Source organism: Anser cygnoides, chromosome 1 (genome assembly GCF_040182565.1).
Source record: "Anser cygnoides isolate HZ-2024a breed goose chromosome 1, Taihu_goose_T2T_genome, whole genome shotgun sequence".
NCBI classification, from domain to species: Eukaryota; Metazoa; Chordata; class Aves; order Anseriformes; family Anatidae; genus Anser; species Anser cygnoides.
In genome coordinates, this window is record NC_089873.1 from 92,455,074 (window position 1) to 92,480,470 (window position 25,397).

General features: G+C 41.6%; 1 protein-coding gene across 23 annotated transcripts in view; it reads right to left on the minus strand.

The window, feature by feature from the left end:
* Positions 1 to 25,397, minus strand: part of BBX (BBX high mobility group box domain containing) — a 138,077-nt gene that overhangs the window by 57,153 nt on the left and 55,527 nt on the right. For 15 of the 23 annotated variants that reach the window (XM_013185897.3, XM_067002565.1, XM_048057439.2 and 12 more), the window contains 2 exons: positions 5,161 to 5,331; positions 3,375 to 3,617 (listed from right to left, as the gene is read on the minus strand). The exons of 2 other annotated variants lie outside the window; for them this stretch is intronic. In XM_013185897.3, the coding sequence (XP_013041351.3) occupies positions 3,375 to 3,617; positions 5,161 to 5,322 (405 nt within the window). In that variant the 5' untranslated portion in view covers positions 5,323 to 5,331. Of the gene's footprint in view, positions 1 to 3,374; positions 3,618 to 5,128; positions 5,332 to 20,452; positions 20,474 to 24,419; positions 24,557 to 25,397 lie in introns of those variants that run through there. 6 more of the 23 variants (XM_013185927.3, XM_067002622.1, XM_013185984.3 and 3 more) reach the window with 6 other exon arrangements.

Genomic DNA, 25,397 nt, shown 5'->3' on the forward strand with positions numbered 1-25,397 from the left:
TCCTGGAAGGTAAAGGCACTACCTTCATTCCCACGCAGAGCGGCATGCCAGTGCCTTCAGGACTGCCCTGCGGGGTCATGTCCTGAAATTCCAGGTAACACAAAAAAAGCACAGGATATGTTTGTGGATCGGTCTGATGCATCATTTCTGCTTTGTGAAAGCCTGGGGAAGGATGCAATATGTGCTGGGATGGGTGCCACTTCAGACCTAAGGTCAGAAAAGGTGCTGTATTTAAATGCAAGCTCCTTTCATCACCAAGTAAAAAGATGTGCTTCCTCCAGCATCATGGGAACAGAAGCACACCAAGCGGACTCAAGCTACACAAGAACAGTGATTGTTTCACTGCATATTCTCCATGCCAGCTGAAAGCTTCCAGCCCCCGAACAGGGCAGAAGCCCTGTAAGAGTTAACAGAGCACAGCCCCCCTATTAAACACAGTAACCAGAAAGGATGCAGCTTATTTACGAGCGGTCAGAATTCATTTTCCTCTCGGTGAAGTGAAATGCTAACACACGGCAGGAACACTTGTGGTTCTACTTGGAGTATTTATCAACTACTGGGCTTATATCCCACATAATAAAACTTTCAAAGTTAAGTTGATCTATGAAGTCTGCAGGATACAAATGGAAAGCCTGCTCCTTAAAGGAAACACCGGCAGAAACCGACACTGAGCTTTGCAGGCACAGTATGAAGCCTCTAGGGCAGGTGTTGCTCCAAGAGACCATTAACCACAAGACTGAAAATAGAAGGAGCATGGGGCCAGTTCTTCTAAGAAATTAAGGCACCCCAAGGTGCAGACAGGTACATAAAGGGATTTTCCAAAATTGCCTGAATGAAGCATAGACCTCATCATCCTCTCAGCTGGAATCAGGGATAGGTATCTAACCCACTAGGAAACTTCTCATAATTCCACTTGACAAAGTACTGGGGTGCCTCGCTTGCTATCTTTAAAAATCCTAGGTCTTACCTACTGCTAGACATGCGTAACAAAATGTACCAACGCCTGCTGAGATAGTACCACTTGCTGATACTACGCAGGTAAGAAACTGAAAGTTGCTCACTTGATGCCTGATCTGAGTTAACTGGTTTTGTAAACTCTGTCTCCGAGTAGTAAAACCATTCTCAAGACCGTAACCCAACAGAGCTTGTAGCCACTGCAATTATGGACCGTTTCTGTCAAGCCCACTTGTATCTCTGGAAGGGCGACGGGATGCTCAGGGTACACAGGACGTGTTGGGGGTGAGGGAGAGGTAGCAGACATGACACAGGGGTCCTGTGGGAGATAGCTGTAGGCTATGCAGTGAACACTGGCAGTCCAAGAGCAATGAAAAGCTGCATTTAGGTAAGGGGAACTCATCCTTTGCATTTTAAACCTCAGCAAACTTTTATATATACTTGTGTGTATACACACGCGCACACACACACACACACACTCTCCTATACATATAAGTCCTTAAACAGGAGTGAACCAGCACAATGGTAACTGTATGTTGTTCCAAAGGCATTCACCTCCTCGACCTTTAAATGAGCTCTCCTTAGGAAAATGCAAAACATCGATAAATGGTTCTAACTAGAGCTAACATTAGCATCCTTTTGACAGTCTCAACAGTAAACCTAACTATAAAACTATAAACCTGAACAGTTTTTTTTTTATACTTAACCTATAGTTAGGTATAAACCTAACTATAAAAGCGAGTGCTAAAACACGCAACTGCTCCACACACAGAACAGGCCTGTTTGTGAAGAAGGCCCAAATACGTTCAGTGGCACATTACAGCTGCTAATTATTGTTGTAACATACAACCATTTAAAGAATAAAAATTATACATTATCTCTCTGCTACACATTCTTGGAACTAGTGGTAATGATCTAACTACTTAGATTTATTGTTTCTCTTTGACACTGAATATGCAATCTGTTCTTCTCGCCAACAGAAACAAATAAATCACTACAGGAACAATGATTTCTACAACAGTATGATTAATAGTTTCAGATCTGTCACTTCATATAGAAGTTCTGCAATTATTTTCCTTCTTAATGAGTAAGTTTCCTTCAGCAAGACAAAAGGCTAAGAAATCAGTCACATCAGATTTATTTCTTCCAAAAATACTTTCTTCATTTTTGTCTTTATTTTCTTTGCATCTATACCAAACCTCCTAATTGCCCTTTCTCCCCACGTATCAGGAAGCATCACTGATTGTACGTGTGAATGCAGACCGTATCAGGAATGGCTGGACAAAGCTAAGGCTCAAATACTTCAATGCTGTGTCACAAATGGGACTTCAGAGGTACTACACACACTACTTTAAAAGGACCTGCCATGCAGAACACTTGGTTGTTCTTGCAAGCCTTTCCATGCTCATGCAAACTACTGACGTGGCTGGATCTTATATATATATTTTATCAGTAGCAGACAACTTCACATGACTATGGTTTTCCCAACTGTTTCACAGCTGTGTTTCTCGTAGTACACTAGCATAACTTCACAAATGAGAGAGGTCCTTCCTTCTCACTGGCCCTCCATTATTTTTTCTAAGGCTGAATTCAACGGTTACCCACAATCTACATCATGCAGGTAACTCTACTGCATTGTCTTTTGGGGTAGTATTATCAGCCTAACTGCCTGTGTCTTGCACACTCTACAATCAATACCCACAACACTCTTCCTGGGGAGAGCTATCAAACATGCTATTTCCCAAGAAGCTTCAGTTAAATTTTAAAGTGACATAAATACACTCTGTGAAATATGGGAATAAATCTCTTTTCCTTGCTCCCAGTTAAAGGGCTCTGACTGCCTATTCCTCTCTGATTTGGATACTGGACTCTGCCTCACCAAAGACAGCTATATCAAAAATTGGTAACAATACAAAGAGAGAGTACTTCATGAAACACTATTAAAGTTCTTTAGCATCAAAAGTAAAAAGGGACTGAATTTGTCAACTATACTTTTGGCTTGGTCAGCCTATATTGTTGACAGCAAATGCACAGCATGAAGTAGGTATTGCTACAGCCAGCTAATATGGAACTGTATAACTTATTGTTTTCAATTGCCACAATCTAATGCATTAATGCTTTTAGTGCAGGAATTATCGGGTGATATCTACCACAAAGTATATAGTGTTTTGTTTTGTTGATTTAATGATTATTAGAGCTACACTAGTCTGTGCACACAGACCAATTTCTTCGCAGTCTGGTCCAAAAGACCAAGTGAATCCAAGTAAGAACAACAGTAGCTCTGGGCACCATAATCCCACTGGGGAAGCTGAGGAGTCCAGAGAAGAGAAAGACCCTATCAAAAGCACTTAATATACTAAGAAACAGAAGACAAACATGTAATAAACTCCCTTTACATCTACCATTCATACAGTACGTACCTCCTTGGCCATGTCAGTGTATTTCTGCTTCTCTTTTGGATCTAGAACAGCCCACCAGTCTGCCAATATCTTGGTTGCGCCACGATTATCGAGGCGGGGGTGTTCTTTTCGCACGAGAGAGCGATGGCGTTTGCAGAACAAGAGAAATGCATTCATTGGTCGGCGAGCTCGTTGCTCCGAGGACTCGTCATCTTCAGTTTCATCAGCATCCTGCTCTAAACCATCAGCGCCGAGGAGCGGCACCTACCAGAACCGAAAGGGAAGGGCTGTAAACTCAGTTATTGTCTGAGAGCGTCTATAGATGTGTTTGAATGAGGGAGACGCACACAGATTTGCACAGCTGTCTGCAAAGGCCATCTGTTCCATCTAGAAGACCAGGAAGTCTACATCCAACCTCCTTGCCTGAAGGTCCAAGGTTCACTCATTCAAGACTTAGACTTAGATGCTGACTCACATTCAAGACTTCAAGACCTCGATGCTGACTCACAAGTGGAACAGATTTCTAAGCTGAGGACCGTTCTCCAGTAACAGCCCTAGAGAGGCTGGAAGGAGGATATCCTCACTTCCAGTTTCCTACATGCTAGATGTTATCTCGGTGAGATGAGGAGAGCAGAGCTGTCTTGGACCTCAGTCACACCTGTTTGCAATGACAAAGTGCATAGGAACAAAAGTGCACAGGAAACAGTTGTTCCCCCATATGCCATTCATTTCTCAGCTTGAGCTCCGCTGCCTTACAACCTCTGCAAGGCAGCCTGATCGCTGCCAGAGGGCAATTGTCAACAGAACCCGCTGCTGAAATGCACTCGCTCAGCTCAAAGACCAGCACATCATTCACGCGACAGACGCACCACAGAAAGCTAGTTATAACTTACTGAAGTTATTACTGTATGGGACAGAAAACCACCTCCTACCTAACCGCAACATTGCTATTTTACACCATGTTGTGGAAAGTGACTTGGGGTTGACAGACAGTGCTGTCACAGTATCAGGCTTCTCCTAGTTGCTCTTTACCCTTGTCAAGGCCCGCTCTTCCTTACCAGCACATCTCAAGGCAGCCTCCTCAGCAATGACCTTCCACTGCCTGCCTTACCAAGGCATCGAGGAGATGCCGATATGGACGTTAACCACATGATGGAAACGTCACGTCTCCAAAATCTATCACCTCCCATTCCTGCTTCTTGTTACAGAGGTTGAGCCTAAGTATACATTTGTGAGGTGACGCAGCAGGGTCCTTACGAAAGAAGAGTAAGGCCAGCATCATCGAAAAGTACCAAAATACCAAGAGTCAAACAGGAGAGAGATTATTCCACTTGTGCTCACAACATTCAGGAGAACATGCTGAATTTCATATACAAAGATAGTAGAAATTGTTGACAGACTTTCCTTCTTTTTTTCCTTTTATCTTTTTTTTTGTAAATATTAAAAATAGTCAAGTGCAGGCTAACATGTCTAAAGTAAACAATTAAAAATGTCAAAAAAACAGCCTTAAGAGATCAAAACTAATATGTGCAGCGTGTAAAACAACTTAGTTAAAACTTCTACAATCTAACTCAAAAAAAGCAGGGTTTTGCCCAAGGTTTTGAAATAATGATGGAATATTCACATTTTAATGTTATTTGCTACTTGCTTTTAGAGCATTATGTGCACAGTATCAATATTTTTTTTTTTTTTATTGGCTGGGTTAGCTCGCAAAAGAGAACAGCAAGAAACACAAAGTAAAAACACAGCCGGGGTAAATCTGACCCACCATTCACCTTCTACAGTCCAAGCATCCAATGAAGTCTACCTTATCGATATCTTCTTCTTCCTCTTCTTCCTCCTCCTCTTCAGAAAAGTCAAGGAGTTTCTTGGCAAGCAGGGGATGCCACTGAAGACACTTTCTTTTTGGTCGCTTCCCAGTTCCTTCTCCTTCTGTCGAATGATCCTTATTCCTACTACTGCCTTTCATTACTGTGACCTGCCATGCAAAAACAGTCAGATGTTCACAAGAAACCCTTACGCACAAATGACCATCACGCAAATACTTAGACAAGCCCATAACAAACGCATGGAGCTCCTACACAAGACACTGAGAAGATTTTTGCATGGTAATAGGTAGAGGTTTATTTTGATTGTCGCTAGCAACAATGATGTATCCTTTCTCATCTCAACGTTTCCACCAGATCAACTAGTGAGATACAGCTGAAGAGGATGGGACGAAGACAGTAGGCAACCCAGCTCCCAGATGTGCTCCTGCCTAATTGATAGCATGAGTGCTCATACTCCATTAAGCAAGGGGGTGAGAGTCTACACAGCTCCCCCAAACCTGTGCACACTCCACTTTTTCATATTTTGCTACAGAAAAAGCCAGGAAATCCCTCTTTTTAGCAGTAGGACGTATCAGCAGCTACTCATCTGTTGATCACCTACTTATATATAGCAGTGCTGATGCAGAATCCCATGACACTATGAGCTAGGATTTCCCAAGCGCCATTAAAAAGTGCCATAGGGAAATCTGACTCCTTGCCTAAGAGAAGCGAATTCTCATAGATGAGTTTGAAACAAACAACCTGACACTTGCAAAGTACTTCTCTACGAGAGCCCATGTACAGCAAACCATATGCTCAATCAAGGGCCTGCAGTCGGTAAACAAAATTCACGCACCTGTCTTGTGAACGTCTCCTCATCTGAGTACCTTACTGCTCAGTAAAAATATGTGCTTATCAGTTTAAATATGTGCTACCAGTTTAAAGGATGGCTTAGAAGATGTGTTACCCAGGTAAGACTTGCACTGCACTTACACAGATCTTACACGCTGTGCACTTACACAGGCTGCCCAAGCCCTGGTGCCACAATTAGGGCAAACGCCTCACTGGAACCACTTCAAGCAGCAGTACCCAGCAGCAAGAGGCATCGCAGCTCCAGCCATCTTCCCGAGTATCCCACCAGTTTAGCAACTACTCGTTTTGCTTTTTGCTGATGTCTTCCCAGCGTTTTTTGGTGGTTAACTCACTGGCATTTTGGCAATATGCCCTTGTTTGCTCTAGGAATGTGTATAAGCAGCTGCTTCTCCCACAGACTTGAACAGCACAGAAAACAGAGGGAACTTCAGACACCCAGCGTGCTGGAGAAAACTACTGAACCCTGAAAGAAGCAGGTTCAGACACCTGAACTTAAATATACAAAAATGGCATTTTCCTGTATGCGTACTAGATTTTATTACTTCCTCCCTGCTTATCAATATTATCTGCACCCCCAGTCAGGGATGCCCTGTGACTTAGCAGCTTTCCATTAAGCCCCACACTTTGCAGTTCCCAGCATACTGCTTTTACATGGAGCACATTCATGGCAACCACTCTACTGTACATTTTCTGTAAGCAACACTTGTCCTTTCAGCAAGTGTTATATGACACATAATCATGCACCATGCCACGTCTTCAATCTGTAACTTGCAAAGAGGATCCAACAAACACAATGGGAATGAAATACAGAGAAACAACTTTGGCTTCAAAACATTAAAAGATGAGAAGGATCAAGCAACAATTCAGTACTGTGAAATGCAAGGTTGAAATCATTGCTATCCAACAGTAAACTTCATCATGTACTGTTCTGCACAGCGCTTCCCACCTTTGTCTCCTAAAATGCTAAATCTCCATTTGCTTTTGCCATGCCGGGTGTTTTTCAACACAGACCAACAATGTAGCTGAATTATTGTTCTAACTGTTCTGAGACTTTGAGTTTGTTATATGACAAGGATTTGTCTGTTACTGCAGTCAGTAATGCATGTGGCCGATTTCTGAGCACGGGAAGTGTGTTATGAACGGGACAGAGTCAGCTATGCCAGCCCTTACCACTGAGTAGTTTATGTGTGTTATCATATGGTTTCTGCCTACAGTCATTCAGAAGTAAAATGAGTATTACTGGTAGCCTTCTACCTCATTAGTATGAAGCTAAATTAATGTTCGAAGTGTCCTCCATGATCCTCCTTTAAAAATCACAGCTGAAGTCCTAACACAATTTCAACAAAATCATCTCTAACGAGCAGCTTCCTGCCTCCTGCCCTCCTGAAGAGAAGTCAGAAAAGTTCACAGGACGTAAGTAATCCCACAGTGCATTTTGTACAAATTCTCCATCATCTTTAAGACCCTACCTATGCTCCGTGCCAGACATGGCAGGTGAAAAGGGAACCTGAACGCTGGCTACCTTTCAAACCCGTAAGGGACTCTCAGCACATTATTTCTCTTTATTGCCACCTAGCTCACGAATAATTGTTTTTGTTTTCCGCGCATGTAGGCTAGGTATTGAACATCCAATTAACCTAAAATAAATTAACCAGCATTCACTGCACACTAGTGGTGAAAGAGAAGCGTATGCTCAGCTGGAGGAATTCAGCTATGTTAATTAGGTTGTTTTCTCAAATTGTGATCTATTTTACCTTAGTGGTCACACCAAAGCAACAGTTCTGCTCTGCAGAGGTTGTTTTTAGCACGGCAGCTCACCCTATCAGCTGAACGAGCATCTTGTAGATCTCAGACACAAAGCCATAGCTTGGTTATTTAACAGGCACCACTCATTTCAGACAGACACAGGGTCTCTCTCTCTCTTCAACTTTGGAGCAAATGTCTGCAACAGCCTCAGTCTGCATCACCTAACAACAGAAGTCTGACTGATTTGGCCCCAGTGATGGGAGGACTGAGGCCACAGCCTGACTGCAAACTGCTTCCACAGCACAGTCCAGAAGCCTCCCCACCTCAGGCAACCTATCTACTTTATTCCCTATAACCCCTCTTCTTTCCTATAAAATAGGGCATAATTCATAACACGGGGAGATAAACTACTCCACTGCTATTTTTTAATACTTGTGTTTTCAAATATTGCCCCCTTCCCATTTTGGTTATTTAAGTTCTCTTAAGTTTTTCTCCTATGTTTCAAAGCCCTTTTTTGGTCCTGACTTTCTGTTGATGTCTCTCACAGTCCACATAGGACTGACATTACGAAAAATGTTTTTCTTCTCTATTAAGTTGCACAGAGCTTTTCCTCTTAAAACAAATAAAAAGAAAGCTGACATGGTGTGATGAGCTTGTTTTCTTTTGGACTGCTTCACCTTCCATACTATTACCCCCACACTGCATGGGTATTTCTGCCACAACTGCTGATGGACTCACATACAGTCATCTAATTATGAGAGGAGCTGTCCCATCCAAAAAAACATCTAATGAAATGGAAAACACATCTAACATGAACAATTTCATTTATTTTTTTGCGTGGAAGATTTTGGCAAGACATGCTGTAACTACGTAAACAAGATATTCAATGCTCAAGTGAACGCATGTATGATTAAGCGACAGTGCGAGTCTTACTGGAATTAATTACTTGTTGAATGGCAAAACATCAATGGAATCCATTTACTGGAACCTTCAGATTCGACTGATTTATCCATTTTTTTCCCTTGACATATAATCAACAGCATGTTAGTTTCTTGTTTTGCATGGAAGAAAAGGAGCCGGCAGAGAGAAGTAGGCAGAAACATCAACTCCTGCTTTCCCTCTCCGGGATTCCCGAATGCTGGCACATATCCCTTTGGAAATGGTTTGGATCCTACAAAAACTGAAGCATGTGCTTAGGCTTGGCAATTAAGCGGTTCTGGGGAAGTCACAGAACAAGTCACGGGCAGTCTCTGCAGGATCTGTGGCTTAAAAAGTATAAAATATACACAGCACTCCAAGTGCAAAGTTTGCAACAACAGGAACTTATGAACCATATCACAAAAATGTAACTAATTCTACAATATCACTAAAAATATCATACATCTTTTAAGGCAGATTTAGTAACTTCTAGAAGTTAGCAAGAGGAATATTAAAGCCAGCTAACAATATTTTACAAGATACTTTTTGGCTTCAGCATGATAGAGTGGCAGACATAGGGAAAAAGAAGGAATATACCAAAAAAGACAAGACAAGAATATGTACAGCTTTGCTTGAAATAAGCCACACAGGCTTTATAACATCACCAGAGGATTCCTGTCAAGGCTGATATTCATGATCCATTGGCAGCAAGATACACCTTCAGAGAGATGTTCTACACATCTGTACCTTCAGTGCAGATACAGGTCAAATGTTACCAAGGTATTGCACCAATAAAAAGATTTTAACCATTTTTTTCCCCAGATTTTTTGTGCTGGCTATTATATTTCCTTTCTGGTCCTGGAAATGTTAATCAAAGAGTCACAATTTTCTTGAACGTCTTATACATATGTATACTTAATAGGGGTTCAGAGGGGAAAAAAACAACACAGCATACCTCAAGAAAAGAGCTGGATGGGGGAAAGAGGTGGGGAGAGAAGAACGATTGCTTAGTTTTTTATGACATATATTTTTAATTCAATTATGTACCTGCAAGTCTTCCTTTTTTAAATATTCATTAGCAACAAATGCTTTATTACCTTCACTAAGTTTTGCTTTTCTCTTATATTGCTCTGTTATTTATAAAACCTGGCAGACAGGTGACTAACTTCTTCATTCCTAATTTCGGGACTACCTTACCCCACAGTTGATCTGTCACCCAGAATTGTGCTAGCACTGAACAAGTTGCACTCACCAGGTGTTCCCCACACTATACCCTCATATTTCACCAACACCAAACTCTTTAAAAAGGTCCTAAAACTAACAAAGCGCTGCAAGACACATGCGGTAACAGAGGCTTAAGGCAAGAAAACCAAGAGCTACACAAGCTGAGTCACAAAGACCTGAACTGCAACTGCAACATAGTCTCTGTTGGAAGGCTCTCAGCACAAGGCCTGATCTTCTGCAACACTCATTTCCATTCGCACAGTGGAAATGAATTTGTTTTCCTGTTACCTTAAAACTACTTTTCCAGGAATCCAGCTGGGCCTCTGCTAATTCCATATAGGTTACTGGCACAAAGCAGCAAAGGGAAAAATTCAAGTGGATTTTCCACACTTTTTTTTTTGTTAAACACTATCAAAATTCTCTGTTACTTTATAAAAAAAGAGTGACTTTATAAAGCCAAGAGTGACAAGAGGAATGAACTATATGATACTAATGCCTTGGTGTTTTGGGGGCTACGGAGCCAATGAAAGGAGCTGTGTCAATAAAGAAGTTGCAGACTAGGCAATGAGGTCACTTTCTCACAGGTCTACTGGGTGGAATAGGTATTTGAATTACCAAATAAAAGGAGATTGCTGGTGGCAAAATGACACCGAAGTGAATACAAAAGGGTTTTATAAACGTATTTTTTTTTTAGCTCTGGAATAACTGAACCAGAGTATTTCTGCAATGAGGGACAAAACCTAGTCGGTACTAATTACTGACCAGTCAGTGAATGTATTCTTTATTGTTTCACAGCAGAAAGCCATTAATGAGCTTTCTAACTTTCGGAGATGCGATGCCTTAATGGGGGACATGCTGAGACTCAGCGGAGTTCTGCTTGCTGGCAGAGGTTTGGGATAGGCTGTTGCCACATGCAATGCTTTGCAACACAGCAACAAGTCAGCAACAAGTCTTACTTAATTTTTAATGACACACTCTTCCTTCTCGATAAATGATTTTAAACTGTTTCTTATTCTCTTGGAAAGCAACTCAGAGTTGAGTTGTTTTTCTCAAATACATAAAGTTTAAATCCAAGCCCACCAAGAATGTCAACACACCTGATATCAGAATGGCTTAATTAAAAAATAGGGGGAATAACTGTGTAACTAAGGTTCACTTGCCTTTTTACATGGATTTCCTTTAGTTTTGGTTAATATCGGCATTGTTAATCCTTCCAAGCTATCAGTCAGAACAGCTGTAAGGGCATTTGAAATGCTGGTTCTCTACAAATCTGCTTTTAAAATGGAAGCCACATGCCAACAGCAAACAGACAGGATGGAACAGCAAAACCTCACACTACTTTCATTTACTACGTGGGAACATTTGCCTATGCTGTGCCAGGAATACTCTGTACTGATGTGCTTGTGTCACCACTTCAAGCAACTGTGTTATAAAAGATATTAAAATGAACACGAATCTTTCCATGAGATTTAAACAAACAAACAAAAAATGCAGCTTGAAAAGTCAGGAGATGTGTGATGTACTGCAGTCATATAATGACAGCTGACTTCAAACAATGATTCCAGCATTTTTTTTTTCTTCTTTCTAGTTCTCTTTTTTTTCTCTTACTCTGTAAAAGACAATCAGGAAAAATGCAATAAAATAATATTTTACTTTGTAAGGAGTTCTTTAGAAACATCCTCACTAAAATAAATGAAAGAGAGGTAAACTCTCTCTGTTACAAATATTCCCTTCAAAAGGCAAACCACTTAGGAACTGGCTGCTATTGCTACTGTTCATGAGTAAACTCACCAGGAAACTAAAATTGTGGCTTTGGTTTTGTTCACCCCCACCCCTATTTACATTTTATTTTTCACCTCCGGTCAGAAGACCAAGTAAAAGCCACTTATTAAGCAAAACCCAATCAGTACAAGTATTTTAAATCTGTCTGCGCTGAAAGGTAACAACTACTAGGCTTAAAGGAATCAACTCCTCAATCTACACAAGGAACCTTCAGGAAGCAAGAAATGGTTTGGGAAACAGTCAACCTTTTATTTTCTACCATGCTTTATCCTAAATACAACCTCCGGAAGCAGTCGGGAGTTCAAGCACTATTTGCACACTTTTAAAACACAATAGCAAAATGATCCTGTGGTAGACAAAGACTTTTGAAACACGCTTGCTGAGGCAGGGCACACCAGGTCCTGCCACATTTGGATGTGGCTTTTAATGAAGCCCTCGGCGATCACATGGCAGTCCACCCCTTTGCTACCACTTCCACGCCCAGCCAAAACCCGACAGCCGCTCGTGAAAGCACACACAGGCGGCCAAGCCCTGCTCTGCAGGTGAGCATTGATACTGTACGGACACGGAGCTAAAGAGGGGGTTGAAAGGAGCATCTGGGGCATAGGTTTGGGCAGCTTTTCCATGGCCACACGGCAAAGGGGACGAGGGGGAGCAAGGACTGCGGCCCAGCCTGTGACCCACAGGCTGGGCACACATGCTGTTTTCGGGCTGCTGTGCCTGGGTGCCGACTCCCTGTTCACGTCAAGCCACCACCAAATCCTTCAGAAAGCTGGAAGCTGTGGCCAATACCTGCTACAGGGAGGTGGCGGCACCATGATGGCTCTTGGAGAGATGCTCTTGCCACAGGCCCAGGGAGAGCTGGTGAGGTGCATGAGGTGCTCTCGGGACTCTGGGAGAGGGATGAAGCTGAGCATGGGTGGAAATGAAGCCCAGGGAGAAGGGGAAGGGTGTCAATGTGGGCCAGGAGGGAGCTGGAGGGGTTTACTTCCAAACCTGCCCTGGTCCGGGGCAGGGGATGATGGTTCTGGCAGTTCCCCACTTGTGCAGTGGGGAGATGGAAAGCTCGCCCCTAAGGTCCACATTTTTAAACGTAAGCCTCCCCACTGCCAACAGCCACACAATTAAAAAAAAAAACAGAAAGCAGGTAAAGCAGCCGAGCCACCCAACAATTTCCATGCCATCGCCTTCAGTGCACGGCTCGCTGGGGCAGCCGAGGGGAGCGCTGCTCCTCTCCCCGGTGCCACAAAGCTCTCGTGCACTGAATGGGAGAAGCTGCCTTGCATCACTAAGTTTGGGGGTGCAAATCACTAACATCTTTATTGGAATAGCAGTAATGCCTCCAAACAGACACCCTCAGAAGTATCTAATTTGAACAGTTTAAAATGACCAGCCATAACTGCACCCTCCTTTTGTGTTAACATCTTTTTCCAGACTATGGCTTTTTTCCAGTTGTGTCAAAAAGCTCTTGTCTGAAGATTAATGTCTTAACCAAAACAGTCCTTTTTTTTGCCTTGATTTTAAGATACAGTGGGGCATTTACTATTACAGGATTCATTTCGGCCTTTAGCAGCTGCAGAGGCAGAAATAACAAAACAAAACAAAAAACCAAACAGCTAGTCACAGGCCACAGCTAGACCTACTGCAGTGCCACACTACGGAGACCTCCACAACCCCGCTGGTAACATCTCTGGGTTACTAAGTGCAGGGGATGGAGTCTGGAAGCTCCTTCAGTTCCTATTTTTTGCTGCTGCACCAGGATGGAGAGCCAACAAACCCTGGAAGGTGAGCAGAATAACACCTGAAATTCAAAACAAAGGCACGGCAGAACCCAACCTGCTTTGCGCTGCTCCTTCCCATGGAGCGGAGAGGCGGGTAACATGCTCCAAAATCCCTCTGCTTATGCCAGAACCAGTTATCAGGAACAACACACTTTTCCTCCAGGGACACGGACAGACTGTGAAATGCAACCACCTCTCAGGCGAGAGACAAGTGCTCGTCTGTAGAGCATTGCAGACCATAGCAACGAGGCAACCCAAAAACCACTTTTAGCAAACTAAAGCAGGGAGAAAATTCGCCAGACCAAAGAGTTGCCCAACAGCAATGAAAACAGGCAGTCAGAACTGAAACACCATTCCACGCAATCCCAAAAAATCTGCCTGGTGCTCCTGCATGATACTGACTACCTGAGCCCAATTAAAGAGCAGCTTTTCTAGACAGACAGCTGTCATTCCTGTGCTTTGCTGCTATTTTAATGTCACGTTACAACGAAAATCTTTGCGTTTTGTTAAGTGAATCACTAGAGCTTCCCTCTAGCTTTTGCAAATCACTAAACAGTTAATCTCAGCATAAAGAGCTTTATAGCCAGTGAGATCACAGGTAAAATGGCCACAGGAAATACTTAATGAATTTCGGTGCATGTGTACTCGCATCATCAAATTCCCAGGAGGGCATCTGTAGTTCAGCAAAAGCTTCCTCACCGACAGGCCCCCTCGGATAAGAACCCAAAATCAAATTGAAATTTTATGTTAACAAGAGGGATGGCTTGGCATATTGCTCAGAGCCTTCGAAGAATGAGATCCTTTGATTGGTGAACGGGATTACAAAAGGCCAATCTTTTTGACTTGCCAATCTGAAAGCTTTATTTTTATCTTTGATTAGAAGCCATACAAATTGCTCTAGGGTCCAATCATGGCAGTAACACAACCAAATTCTTTTGCACAGTGCAAAGCAGCACAAATGAGGAGATGTTACTGCTGCAGACATCGCAGGGTGAGAAGAGCTGAATGGGAAAATTGTTCGACTCTCCTTTTCACCTCTTGTTGATTGTGTCCTAGCGTCTTCCACAAAAAGCAGACAATGTGGCTGTGTCCATCGCTACTGTAATCCATTCTAAGGTTTACCATGTGCGCAATGAAGCTTTCATAATAAAATTCAGTCATAATTGCTACCAGTGTCAGGGGAACCATATACAGCTGTGTAAGCAAATGGAAGAATTAGTCCCTTAATACATATTTAATAGGCCATAAAACATTCTTGCACAACTGAGTATTACAGTTTATCTACTTTTGCTTTCTTCAACTCACGTACAATAGATTAAGATGGTTGTCCAAACAACCACTCAAAACAGCTACCACCCACTGCTCCTGCGGAAGAGGGATCAAGATAAATGAATGGCGACAGACAGTATTTACTCAGCTTTGCTCATCTTCCAATATTATTAGCTCATAAATCATAATAATGCAACTCATGCATATCAGAAACAACAATAAAGAGGCTACATGGAGTTTTCAAATAAAACAGTCTTCTGTAATGATCGCTGACAGAAATACCACAAGATTCACTTGGTAAATGAATTCCTAGCTACCATCTTATTTTCTGCAGGACCAAATTCTCAGTCTCCTTCCACCCCCCCCCCCACCAAGAAATAAAATGGGTAAAGTGGAAAAATGATGTGCCTTTGGAGTTGGCTCCCTTCCCGAACACACACCCCCAAAGACTTCTGGGTTGATTTCCTTGCTATTGACCTGCGCTAATATTAAAAGAAATGTTAAAGCAATGACACTTTGTCAAAATAAGTTGTACGTGTCTCAATTCAGGCATAATTCAAGAAACGTCAGGACAGAACCAAATTGTTAAGAAGTTAGATATAAATAAGAATAAGTGGAAACCAAAACAAATTTGCACATCTTTTTCAGTTTTACAGGTATTCTTCTTTCTAGGCAGCATTTTAAGCATCAGGAACAAGCTTTTAAAGCAGACTAGATTCCTTAGTGCAGTGGTTTAAGTGAATTGCAGAAGGAGATACAGCTAAAGGAATTTCAGTGTTGTTTTTGGAAATACCACCATCTCTCACAGTTGTGCAGATCCACATAAAATCTATCAAAATCTGTAACGATTTTAAGAGCTGATACACCATCTCAATACCCAATTTTCAAGTGCCATCTAGTGGTTATGTTCAAATTTATTTCCATTTGATATTTAAAAATAGTTACATACTACATTAAATTCTTTAGAGTTTGTTATTCTTATCACTTACTATGTTATGTGACTCTTGGTTCTGCAATGGTAAGTAGATGCATAAACGAAGCCTAAGTTTAAGCATTCTGGTGGACTGAATTTGGGCCAGAAGACAGCTGTTTTCAGGACAAAGGAATTAAAAAGAAGGGGAAAAGTTATCTATAGAAACTAAACAAGGCACATGAATGACTTCAGACTCGTGGAAGAAACCAAGCAATCAAGTCTGTTCTTTTCCAAAGAGGTAGTTTTATGCCCTAAGCTATAGTTGTCAGGTACTGAGTTTTCCATAAAAATCTCTCTTAAATAAGCTTCAGACTACACCATCAGAAGCAAGCAAGGAACGAGCCAAAAGCACACTCAATAATGTTACAAAAATGCATCACTACCTTGAGTTATGCTGAACATAAGTCTCTTCTAAGAAGAAAGAGACTTATTTTTAATTCATTGAAAGACAACCACATGATTCAGCCAAGTCCACTTCAAAAGACCTAAAGCTATGGATTTGACATGGGCAGCATGTGAAGGACTTATGGCAAATGTTTTTGCATACAAAATTTGTATATATTTTATTTCCATACACAAAAATCATTATTTCAAGAAAAGGGAAATAATGAAGACTACATCTATAGCCTGCCCAGGAATGGAGCTTCCACCGCCTCTCTGGCTCCTGCTCTATCACCCTCATGATGAAGGTTATTTTTTCTTATGCCCAACAAGAATTGCCCTTGCTGCAATTTATGACTGCTGCCTCTTGCCTGACCTTTCATTGTACATCTCTAAGAAGAGCCTGGCTCCACCTCCTTTGCAATTGGCCTTTAGATAGCTAGTCAAGTGGAGCCTCCCTCAGCCTTCTTTTCTCCACTCAATACCACCAGCTCTCACAGCCTGGTACATCACGCGCTTCAGAACCAACCACCTTGGTGGTCCTTCACTACACTCCCTCCAGTTCATTGCTGACTCTTGGATGTGGGCCCACAGCCTCAGAATCACAGAGCAAGAAAACTGCTTCTCAACCTGCTGGCTCCATTCTTGCATGTACAGCCCAGCCCGCAGTTTGCTTCGACTGCTACAAGGCTGTACTGCTGACTCCTGTTCCATTTGCTGCCCATTCGTGTCTTTTCTAAAAAGCTCTTTTCTACATTCTGTTTGCTAAACTTCCTGGGGTTCCTGCTGTCCCACTCCTCCAAATTTCTGAAGTACCTCTGAACAGCAGCTCTGCCCTGTAGTGCATCTGCTACTCTCACCAATTTGGTGTAATATGCGACTTGCTGAGGGATGCAATTCAATCCCTTTGTGTCATTAACAAAAATATTAAAAAACACTGGGGAGCAGTATCAGTACTTGAGAAATACCACCTGTAACTAACTCTCTGCCAGTCGAACACTGAACCACTGGCTCATGCCATTTTTTAAATACCATGTGATCTGTCCATCCAGTCTGAATCCAGTTTGGGTCCAGGGATGCTAAGGAAAGCCTCAAAAAACTTGCTACCACTGAAGTAAACAACCCCCCCTGCTTTTCACTTATGTGCAGTCTCTCGTCCCCATCACTTCATGACAGAAGGCCATCGTTTTGATCAGGCACAATTTGCCCACAGTAAATCCATGCTAGCTGTTCCCAGTCACCTTCCTATCCTTCACGTGCCTGGAAATGACTTCCACAAAGACAAGTGCCACAATCCTCCCAGGGACTGAGGCGAGGCTGGCCAGCCTGCTGTCTCCCAGATGTTTCTTTGTGCCTTAGAGTACAATTAGACACCCCAGGGTCCGATTTCTACCTCATTCATGATCCATGAAAATGACGACACTGTTTTATTTGACCTGTAATAACCTGAGATTACAACCATGTTACCACATTTGTCAGTAATTCTAAATGCAGAAGAGCTGGAAATACCAGCAGCTGGAAAACAGGTAGCACAGCTTGTTTGGCACAACCCTTCCTCTGTTTTTTTCAGAAAGCTGTCCAGTACTATAAATCCAAGTTTGCACACATCTTCCCCTCCTCCCCCCAGATTAATGAGATGTAAAATACAGCAAGGCATTTCCATCAATTTGGAAATCTGAGTCCAATTCAGTGCAAGGTTTTCTTTGTATTTTGACAAGAAGTTTATGTTTCAGTTGAGGGCAGAGCATGCAGTTATTGTGATTCTAAGGAAACTCCTAAAAACTCTGAGTGAGCAAGGCAGCAAGAGCAAGTGAGTGAGCTTGCCATTCAAGTTGTATGTGCAATTTAAGAGTAAGATAAAAGCATGGCACCTGATAAACAAGTTATTTCTAAAATCCAGATGTTGAACATCCTCACAGATCTGCTGTGGACAGACAAGTTTTGACGTCTGTTGCTCTATGCTCTAGTGCCTTAAAACAAACAAGTCTTTCCTGATAATCTAGGTCCTTGATGAGGTGGTAAACAATTGCAGATGACCCAGCATGACTTACTTATCAAACACTTACTGGAAACAGTGAAGATGTCCAAGGACATTCATTCAACAAGTTTGGGCAAGACTTTCCAATTCATATTTCCACTGTAACTCAGTTTAAATTGCTCTGTTTTATCATAGTTCAGAGTTTGGAAGAAAATAGGTGGCAGGTCTGTTAAATACTCTTGAACTGCTGAGATGTATTAATTTGGCGGCAATCTCTGTGACACATGTGACTTTCACAAGCCTTATGTGGAGACACAAAGGATCTCTTTACAAGAGACTAACGTTAGCCAACTTCTAAAAATCGAACACCTAAAATCAACAGGGATAGTTCTTTCTATGAGCAATCAAAGTTTGCAGTGAAACTTCCTCAGGAAGCAGAAAAGAGGATTTCTTTTCATTTTAAAACTCTTTAAGTGCTGGGGCACTACACTAAGCAATACAAAATCCTCTCAAACCTGGCTGTGGATCCGTGCATATTAAATGATGGGCTCTTAATGAAGCCCTCTCAGAATGGGTGGATTTCATAGATACATGAATGCCAAACACGTCCCACTCATTAAGCAATAACTCAGAAATCTCCATCATTGAAAATCTGAGTAGTCCTTTATCTTTTGATGCCTGTGCATAATGCAATACAATTAGCAAGAATGGATACTTTTAACCATTTTATAAAAAAGAGATCTAAAAAAATCTCAACGAGAAGAAAAAAAGCTCTTAATATAGCAACCAACAAGCCACAATTCATTTAGGCTTTCACCACTCAAAAAAAATTGCTCTCATGAGTACTCAACATTTTCAAAAGCCTGGGGAAACTGATGGGTTTCTCTGAACACTTTGGCTATCAGTAATAGCAGGCTACTGTGGACGAGAAAATACTCGTTCCTCAGCTTATGGTTCCTTGTGTTCTAGTAGAAAGCACATCCTCCCGCCCACACTATGTGCATTATCTACAACCTGAGCTACTCCACTGATTTATACTGGGATATTACGGTAAGGGAAAGAAGCAGACCTAAGTGTAGATGTGCCAAGCTATCTGCTCAATCCTACCCTCTTCACGTTACTACATTAATGCAGCAGGGGAATTTGTTTAGTTCAGTAGATTCGTAATAATATTGTTTTCTCCATTAACAGTCCTGATCTCTTGCTCTTTGGGCAACACCACAGCACCTCAGCAAAGTTACACTGCAAACAGCTTAACAACTTGCTCCCAGAATAAAAATTTTTCTATGGATGGTGAAAAGTGGAAGATGAGCTATCAGACACTTCTATGCTTCAGCATCTTTTCTACTTCTCTGTTTTCATTGTGTCAGATTAAATGACTCATTGCAGTCTGAAAGAATAAAACCTGATTTGTGAAAGCTGGTTTTTGGTAACTCTTTCTGACATTGGCATTAAATACCTCAGTTTGCCTTATATCACAGTTGAATTATGACAAGTCAAACATTTGGCTAAAGCTTAAGAAGAGCAAATGAGTTCTCATCATTGTAAATACTCTCAGTATAGGAGCAAAATCAGCTTAGAGGAAAAAAACACACTACTTCCAAAGCAGCACTTCCAAATTACCTTGAATTCACACTTCCACTGCACAGGCCTACCACTAAAGAAAAACAACAACAAAACAAGCCACAAACCAGACTGAGAGCACAAAGAGAATCCCTAAACATGAAGGCAAGGTACTCAGTAGAACATTTACACTGAAATATTTCCTCAAAAAGCGGATGCCTCAAGACAAGCCACAGTAGCAATGGCAAACTTCCAGTAACAATGCAACTAGAAAAAAAAAAAAAAAACCTATAGGGAAACATGTAGTGTAAGCACTGCTAACTAACACTGAAGTCTGGGAAGAGAATGCTACCATATAAAACACACAGGTTCCCTCTGCTGCCAGGTCCCATGGCCTGGGATTCTGCTCCTTTTGTTCATTATGAACATCAGGAGTGTGCAAAACAGAATACTTTTGAGCTTCTGTTGTTGTCAGCTGTTCCTATATATATATGTATATATATTTAATAATAAAGCCTTATATACCTCAAGAATATTGAGTATAATTCTAAACTGGAATAGCTGCACTCAAAAAGTGCTGTCATGAAAAGAGGATCTCAGCCTGCATTGTTTTACCATATCTCCTTTTGGCAAGGGTTTCTGGAGAACCAACAAAAAAGCACCAGAGGCCAATAAAAACTGAAAGAAGAAGTCATCTTAGTTAGAGTTTAAACTTTGGGTTCTCATTTTGTTTACATTATTACCTATTTAAAACTCACAGTTCTCAACCAACAGTCAAAGAAGTGGTGCAATGAAAAACACACCAACAGTCTGGCTCCAGCTGGGCGGTGAAAACTGCTTCTGGAGTTCTGCAGTGGAAAAAACAAAACAGCAAACCTCCAGCCAACATAAAAAGCCACTTCACAAGTAAACCACACCTCAAACAAGATTGGATGGTTAAGATTACAGGTAGGCATTATGGTTTTTATCTTCATATCTTTATGACCACAGAGAAACAAAGGTGGGAAGACTGCTATTCCCAGTTCTTTTGATCACTACTGGGGAACTCAGTTGATTGTTTAACACGTAAAATTGAGCTTTTGTAAATGCCTCCGAAGTTTTTATGGGCTTTATAAAATACATTCTTATGAAGAGATTCCTAGATGGAAATACAGATATGTGCTCAGACATGATACATCTACCTCTAACTGTGTTACATATGCTAGGTCACGAATTCAAGGTTTACAGCTAGCTACTCTGCTACCAGCCAAGTAGAATCTCCATTTGTGCCTGCATTTAAGGTAAAGTAGAGCTTACCAAAATGAAACTATCAATACAGAACTATTTCTGTGAAGAGAACAATTGCTGATGAAGCCCGTTCCTCTCCATTTAAGGACTAGATCTCTTCAAGTGGAGGAGAATTTCCTGGTTTCTCTTCCAAGAGACACAGTAATGACATGAAGATTTTCCCTCTTAATAACAATTTAGTGAACAGTTAATTATCAATTAAAGAATCGATCACGTCAAAGTAATTGTAAATGATGCAGCAGTCGCATATCAGGGAATATTTCCCATTTCCTGTAATTTTGTTTTCATCACCTGTGGTCAACCTGCCTTTAGTTTTCCTCCAAAGCCAATCTCTGTTTCCTGTCTGCATCGGGAACCGCTGAGGCTAGGTACTTTTAAGCCGCAGATGAGAAGAACAACCACCCTACACCTTCTTACCTTCCTGCAGAGAACTTTCCCATTGCAAACAGGAAAATTACTTGCCCATCAACCCTCCTTCAGGATGTCTCCTGAAGTCCTAAGTTGATATGTCTGTTTTACAGAGAACTCTAGACTTGAATTTACTCCAAGTTCAGCTTCAAAAAAAGCTAGTGAGCAGTCCAATGCCTGACAAAACATCCTATTTTTAATTAAAAAGACTATCCATTGAAGTATTTTTTCCCCTAGCATTTATTATATTAGAATGATATATTTACACACAAAGTTATAGACAATCTTTTATCTGCAATAAACACCACACCAAAAAAAATACAACCCTGCAACATCACCTCTCTGGAGAAGAGATAAGGGATCAAAACAAACAGCTTTTTTTTTTTTTTTCCTGTCTTGTTTTCCTAAGGAAGTCCCATAAAAATTTATAAGGTTACACTAAGCTTAGACTCAAAAATAATTTTAATCAGCATGCACAAGAGACGGCACTACAGATAGACCATTACTGAACTACTGATTGCCCTTGTATTCAAAGAGTTTTCCCAATCACCCTCAGACGATTTGAGATTGTGCCTTCATTGTTGCACGGAAAAGCAAGGTTTACGATTCCAGTAACAGCCTACAATTCCTGTGCTAGCCTACAGAAATTAAGATTTCTTGATGGAAAAGGAAGATCCAGAAAGCAAAAACTGACAGCTTGTATGATGCTTGGAGACCCCCCCCCTAAAGCTACCTTACAGGGGGGTTCAGAACATTTCTTCACCATACAGAATCCATAGCAAAGCCGAATGGCACACTAATGAAAGGGCCCATGATAAATATTTAGATTTTTAAACTCATGTTTTGCAGAATCTACAACATGGACGAGCATCTTATGTGCTCCTTGAACAGGTATTTACTGAAGAAAAACTTATTTTTTTTCAACTCCTCCTTGATAGAGTTCTAATGTAGTTTTTGTTGCTTTGTGCTATAAAGACATAAGGGAATTCAGATTGTTTTTAAATGATCTCACTAGAGAGAGTAAATAATACATAATTTGCCAGAAATTAGAATTTTACTGCTGTATTATACATATAGTGAAATAATGTCTAAACTGAAATAGCTGAGATAGAGTTTGACATGCACAATTTTCAGGTTTTTGAGGTTCTACGAAACTTGTTACTTTATTGTACACACATTTACAAGAGTGTGCAAAAGGTGTTTTTTGTTGTTGTTGTTGTTGTTTTTTTAATATACCCTCAGAGAGAAAGACAGACTTCTCAATTATGAATCACTTTAGATAATTCATGACATTAATATCTGGCAAGATGCCTCTCAGCAGACCATTTATGCTGCAGCCTGCTAGAGCTCAGTGACAAAATGTACTGTATGAAAGCTCCACAACAAAGTAAAAGCCAGTTACATCACCCAGCAAGTGTTTAGTATTTGACATTTTGCTTTCTCAAGATTACCTGAGTCATGTAAGTTTTCATAGGCAAGTATGGAAATTCATATCAGCAGACAGACTTCTAGAATTTCCTACTTGTTTAGGCTATGGAAATTACATTGCTTGTAAAAGAATAAGCCCTTATTTACCCAGGAACTCACATTAGTAGGTTGAAATAAGAATTAGAAGCATCCAAGTCGGTTTTAGTCTAATGGTTGTGTATTTTCAGTTAGCTTAGGCTGGTTCTTCAACATCACAAAGCTCAAAGGATGCCAAGGGAATAAAGCTGTACCGAATGTTGGAATTTACATCCAAGACATATGTACCTGTTAGTACGCCACAAACTGGACTGATTTCTGATGGAAGAAGCCACAAGCTGAAGGCTCACAAGACAAATCATTCAGAGAGTTCATTATTTTGATTTAGGTTAACGGATTTATGAGCTTAGAAACAGCACTAAGTTGCTGTAATTTGAATAGTTGAGCTGCACAGCTGACCACACGTTAGCCTAATGCAAAAGCCAGGTCAAGCACTTTTTTGGCTTATGAAAGCCAAATGAAAGGAGCTTTGTATGGAGAAATATCAATGGGCAGAGTGAAGTCTGTCTATTGTGAAGTCTATCTATTTTACCTCACCCCAGAAACAAGAGTATTCCCAGCAGAAGCAGAAGACACTAGATCCGAACACTCAGTTATCAAAATTTTGTCAAGGCTGTGTTTCAGCAGAAGTCATCTCCTGCAAGGTCCATCCCACCAGAGCACCAGGCTGGTGTCCATGCCTGGACACCCACTATGTGTCCGTGTCCCAGAGACCACTGTGACTACACGCAGGTCTCCACCTGGGAGAACAATGTGCATGGTCTCAGGCGCGCGGTGTGCTCTGCTACAGGCCTGCCACACACCCAACATCTAACAGCCAGCTCTCAGTGCATCCCTGATGATACAAAAGGGAGTTTGAGCAGCAGCTGGCCAGTGAATGCAAAAGCATGGCCACCACTATAGTCATGCAAAGCTATCCTGCCTTTGGCCAGAGCTGGAGACGCAGGTTTGCAGATCAGTGACATTACCCAACCCATTTGCTGAAGACGGAACAGGTTGCCAAAAGGCTCAGATACACAGAATCAGGTGCCAACCATATACTGGTTATCCAGCTCATCTTCACCCAATAAAGCTGCTTTACAGGGCCAAAAGCAAACAAGGACCGTCCGGAGCTCCATAAGCGCACCACACTCCTCAATTTCTACATGAATGAGTAGCACAACTCTGGATTCACCGAGGTTTAATCTAAGACTGTATTTAAGCTATGGTTATCACTTGAACTGAAGGAAAATAGGGAATTATACATCTTCCTGAACAGCAAGACAGTAATAGATGCCACAACTAATAACCACGTTCTTCAATCTTGTTACCTATTTTGAAGTCACAGGTCACAAACTCAAGAAGGCCACTTTCTTCAGCTGGCTACACTGCTACACTGATTCACAGTAACTGAAGGGTCTGCCCAGTGCTAATAATTAACTCCTTGTGCCCCCCAAGCTCATAGTCTGAGACCAGTCAAGTTCACCCACCATCCTTCCCTTCAGGACTGATGGACTAACGGTGACTGCTGCTAGAACCAACACCAGCTCGAAAAAAGGAATGAGCACCCACCTTATGTCTAGAAAACAGATTGGTGCTGATGAAGATGTGACAGTCTTAACAGCACAAACACCCTTGAAGAGCCGCAGACCAGAGATGTCTGTCCAAGCCCGGAGACGTGGGCTTAGGAGCCCCAACGGATCCAGACGGCCAACACCCCCATGGAGAACAGAAGCACCATGGCGACAAGTGATGCACAAACCCAACTGCTGCTTGCAACGGTCATCGGGTCACCACTTACGTGCTCGATTTGCATGCAACTGAGGGACGTGCCCACTAGCACTTCAAATACCTTCTCCGTTTGAAGGCATCAAGTTTGAGAAATGACATCAAGCAAGCAGGAACTGTACGTCCACATGGTGGTGTACCCCCACAGCTTAGAGCGGCTAGCTTTACAATGGTGGCTCAGTTTCATTACCGGATCGCTAAGACCCACTAACGTAACAAACATCATCCTCTACTACAAATCTGTTTTGGGACTGCCTTGTACAATACTAAAACTTTCTACATTACACAGTGTTGCCTGACACATGGCCTTTTCCAAGCACTCACGCGCTACAACCCTTGGTCTAAGGACCTTAACGAATATCTGAAACTCATGTCTTTGATACAGAAAGCCAAACAAAGCAGTAACCAACCTCTGAATTACAAAAGGCTCAAAGAAGCTACAGATCTGAGAACTACCCCAGCTAATCATGTTGTATGCTATGATCCTGCATATAGATCAATCACACAAAGCAGAAAACACAATCCTACCCCAGCCTGTCAGGGGCTCATCCGCTTAGACCGTATCTGAAAAATCAAACATGAATGTCAATGAAGGTGACATGAGCCAGGAGTCAGAGCTGTGGAAAGCGCTCATCACCATCACCTCCCAATAGATCCCAAGTCTTGCCAAATATCTCTTAACAGATTTTAATTCTCAGAGGCTGAAAAGAAACAGAAAGTAAGGCTAAACACCTACTGACATGCCCATGCATCTATCAGAAT